At 32.6% G+C, this 4,787-nt stretch overlaps 1 protein-coding gene across 1 annotated transcript; it reads right to left on the reverse strand.

The window, feature by feature from the left end:
* Positions 1-351: 351 nt before the first annotated feature.
* LOC143045268 (uncharacterized) lies at positions 352-2,778 on the reverse strand. Its single transcript, XM_076217647.1, has one exon. It carries the CDS (start codon positions 2,688-2,690, stop codon positions 1,218-1,220), a length of 1,473 nt encoding a protein of 490 aa, XP_076073762.1. The 5' UTR covers positions 2,691-2,778; the 3' UTR covers positions 352-1,217.
* Positions 2,779-4,787: the final 2,009 nt, after the last annotated feature.

A 4,787-nucleotide genomic window follows, 5' to 3' on the forward strand; every position in this document is an offset into this window, starting at 1 on the left:
TTCTCTCTTCCTTCTTCATTTACAAGATTTGAACATCCGTAAACTATTGGCACCTTAACATATGTTGACAAACGCGTGTCTGGCGTTCCAAATTATAAACATGTTTTCTTTTGAGTTTTTCTGCTACTTGGTCAATACATCAGGATTACCAGCCTAGTAGTCAGCATTTTTGGTGTTGAAATGAAATACATCTCTCAGTTGATTACTGATCATAACAATTTTAATTATTAAATTATTGGAAAAAATAAGGGGTTTGACAACAAACATTTACTGCCTATGCTGTTTTTGACTTAACATTTATAAGTTTTCGGTTGTTGATGCACTTTAATTTCGTAATTGACTTGAATACCAATTATTTTGATGCGATCACCACTTATGAGTCTTATATAAGATATACATCTGTCTGGCGTACCAGACAGAAAACCTTAGACAGAAAACCTTAGCCGTATAAGCCACAACTTTTTGGAACTTTTGGTCCTCAATGCCCTTCAACTTTGTACTTGTTTTTTATCTGAGCGTCACTGGTTAGTCCTGTGGATGAAACGCGCGTCTGGCGTATTAAATTATAAACCTGGTACCTTTTGAGAGCTATTTTGTTTGTGTGTTTCTCTGTCCTATATGTTCTCCCATTTATTTTTATTGTAGTCCTGTCATGTAATATTGTCATTTTAATGTTATATTTAACATTTTCATAAAAGCGGGATGTTTGGCTTACAACAAAACCAGGTTCAACCCACCATTTTTTTCTTTAAATTTTCTGTACCAAGTTACGAAAATGGCCATTGCTATATTATAGTTCGTTTCTGTGTGTGTTACATTTTGGTGTTGTTTTTTCTGTTGTGTCGTAGTTCTCTTATATTTTATGTGTTTCCCTCAGTTTTAGTTTGTAACCAGGATTTAGTTTTTTCTTAATCGATTTGTGAATTTCCAACAGCGGTATACTACTGTTGCCTTTATTTACCAAAATTATATATCTTTGACTTGACGAGTTCTTTGCACATAACTAACAGAGTGTAATCTTTAAGTGAAAACTAGAGTCTTTATTCACATGGGTATATGTCATATGTTTTGCTTCTTATATTCTGACCTTAAAATTTGTTGTCCTTATTTGACACTCGAATCTTACCAAATATGGTGTCTGGTACACAAGTACACAATAACCTCTGAGCATCTCAGATATTAACCATGACTGATTTCTAGGCAACACTCGCTGATTCTCACAACAGTGTATGGTTTCTTATCTTAAATCTCTGGTGAATATCGTAGAAGAAAATAAAACTTTTAAAATGATAAAACACTCCAAACGGAAAGAATATATAAAATAAAATTCTATACATTTTTTTCCCATAAAATTCACGCTCGTGACTTGCGGACATACCGTACGACGCAGACAGAAAGGAACTAATACTCCAATATCCTAATTGAATCACTCCAATAGTTAGACTAATGTTTCCTATCGACAAATACTCTGCTTGCTCACTTATATTCCGTTGGTAATTGTTAATGTGCAGAATGAAAGTAGTTTGTAAAAAACATAAAATGATAAAGGCAATTTCCATATAAATAGCTAATATTCGAATAAGAGGATCAACGTTGTCCGTTCTGTAGATGTTATTGAACAGTGATAGAGTAATGAAAAACATGAACCCACTTGCTCCAAATAGTAAAATATAATGCACAAATAAAAATGATCTTGTTTTGTTGAGTCGATGACTTTCAAAGGGTATCAAATAAAAGCATAGTATCAATAAGCAGATAAGTAGTGTGTTTGAAAAACAATAACACACAAGAGTCTCTACGGCATATTGGTAATCGGTAAAAACGTCAAGTAGTTTAAATGATACAATTGGCAATATAATTAGAAAGCCAATTGTAGCCGATAACAATCTAATGTTTAATCTCCTTCTGTTTATGTTATCTCCATTTTGAAGTAATGACGGTGCCGAATCAGAAGATGTATTAGGTTTAAGTAAGTCACAAACGCCTCTATTCTGAATTTTCGGCCAGAGTTCAAATATAAAAATACAACAAAGCAAAACGTATTCAATGGTCATAGGTTCCATAATTGGTCGAGAGCTTTTATACAAAATATTTGACGTACTATTCTTAGAACATGTTCTATTGGTTGAAGAATTGAACAACCAATTGTTATGGTGACTTACATTAACAGTAAAATGGGTCCATATTGATATATTTGTAATAGACAAAATGCCTAACGCAATATAAATCCACACGAATTGAGTAAATTGTTGCCGCAATGTCAATTTCATGAAACATGTTTGAGTTAGGAAGAACAATACAAGAATTATTCTTGTTACAAAAACAGTACTTGTATGTGTTTCCGTCAAATCCCTACAGACATGATCGTAAAGACATTCACATATTTGATTAAGCGCACTTCCAAATCCAAAAAAGTACAGAAATTTCAACTTCAACCCAATAGTGTTATCTGTATGTTCGTTTGCAACAACATGACGTCCGTTCAAAGTTATACCAATGACTGAAACACATGATACAATCGATAAAATGCATAAAGTTATCAATAAGTAAAATCCTGATATAGCATAGTCCGATTTTTCTTTTAAATCTGACGATGTTACAAACATAACACAACTTGAGCATGATGCAATAACAACTCCGAAAACGACTCCATAAATATCATAGTCATATGCTTCCATTACTCTCTCCATTTTTGCAGTGATGAGTTCAATTATTATATAAATATTTCTCGAGCTTTTTTTGTGTGAGAAAGGAAGTGAATATAAGCGTTGTACTTGAACTTCGATAACGTAGAGATTGTAACAATTGTTCATAAATCAAAGTATATATGCAAAATACACTTCAACACTACCTTATATGGTTGTGCATAAATCAACATGCCTCGCGAATATAATTGTTTATTTACGTCAATTTATTTTACCTATGTTTTTGACCAATCCACTAAATGAGTAACAATGCATGATGGACTACTATGTGTTTACGATCAACCGAGAACACGTTTCTTTTGATTTCGTCTTTGCATAGTTCACTTTCTTTTATTGTAGATATTGGATTTTTTATACTTTAAACGGAAACAGATTTTTTGCCAATCTTAGTGATATAATTCATGATAATATCGATGTATACTTGCGACAAGGACGTGAACTTTGATATGTTTTGTGAAAATTGAAGCATTGGAAATAGACCTATTATTATATTTCTTTCATTTAAGGATTACAAGCATTTTGTTTTTCTTCGTTCTACTCGAAGTTGGTCCCTTTGGGATTTGAATTTCTGTATTTGTCTCGTTTTCTTTATATATATAATTCCTCCAAGTAAAGAGTTTATGTTCTCTGTTCAAATTTCAACAGTATCGTAATTCTTAGTTACTGTTTCCCATCTGTTAGCAGCATTACTACATAATGTTAAAACAGTTCGATTCTAACAAAGGTTTATGACAGTGACACCATCAAGATGCTTAATTTTTCACAACACAATAGTGTTCTTGGTGGATTTTATTTTCAACAGATCTTCGACATTTCAATGGTACAAGCTGTATATTACGTCGATATGTTCCTTTACAGGAGTTAGGCAATTTTGTATAACGTAGCATATAAAGAGGTACGGAAGAAGCTAATTTAATTGTTTTGGAATGTAGACGGATATTTAAACATACGTTCTTCTGAATCAAGCATCAGTCACAATTATAAGACTACTCTTTACAATTATATTGTGGTGTAAAGCCGCTATCTTAAGAACATTTTGCGTACGCCACATGCCACGAATATAAATGTGTCAACGATCAAAGGCTTTATTAACCCTATGAAATTATGAAAAGAGGCATTCAACTCTTTCTATGAAATGAAAAGTTATATCAAACTTTTCGTTTGCCTTTCTATGCCTTGTTTTAATTGTCACGGATAACAGTCACAGCTGGTGTATTTTATACGGAATATCATACGATACTGATGTGCCTCGTTTCCGAATTTTCAACTGGGACTCTGTAGCTCAATTCGATTTACATTTGTCTTTTGACCATAGTATCGTATATTTTATTCAGCTTTTGTAAAAAATTGAAAACAACACGTTTAATAATTTCTTTCGTCGAAGCGCTTTTCTGGATTTACCTTCATCAGGAACGCTCAAAGCCAAACATTTTAAATCCGAAGATGTATAAGTACCGAAACCGTTGAAGAGCTAGCCTATATGTCAAAAATACCTAAAATAAATAGCCAAATTCATCTAATTAAAAGACAACTTTGCCTGAGGGAGTTGAAACCTTAGTTTCTTAATTGAACTTTCGAACAACCGTTCAATTTTCCTATTTTCATATTACTAAATCAACGTTTGTCTTTTAACCATAGTATCGTATGTTTTCTTCAGCTTTTGAACTTTCGAATAACCATTCATATGTTTTCCAATTTTTTCATATTACTAAATCAACGTACGTTATTTCAGACAATCAATATGTTTGATATATCAATAGGTGTAACATTTCACATGTGGGCCAGGATCTGCTTACCCTTTCGGAGCACCTGAGATAATCCTTAGTTTTTAGTGGGGTTCGTCTTGTTCAGTCTTTAGTTTTCTATGTTGTTTCTAGTGTACTCTTATTTGTCTGTTTGTCTTTTTCATTTTTAGCCATGGCGTTGTTATTTTATTTTCGATTTATGAGTTTGACTGTTCCTCTGGTATCTTTCGCCTCTCTTTTTTTAAACTATGGTAAAATCAGGGTATGATTTTTTTTAATAATGCTATTGATATAAAACCAGCAAAATTTATAACCAATACGTGTAAGATATGGCGGC

This window comes from Mytilus galloprovincialis, chromosome 9 (genome assembly GCF_965363235.1).
Source record: "Mytilus galloprovincialis chromosome 9, xbMytGall1.hap1.1, whole genome shotgun sequence".
Classification (NCBI taxonomy): domain Eukaryota; kingdom Metazoa; phylum Mollusca; class Bivalvia; order Mytilida; family Mytilidae; genus Mytilus; species Mytilus galloprovincialis.

What these genes read in the sequence shown, in the direction of transcription:
- LOC143045268 (XM_076217647.1), bottom strand. Translation starts at nt 2,690, where the DNA reads ATGGAGAGAGTAATGGAAGCATATGACTATGATATTTATGGAGTCGTT.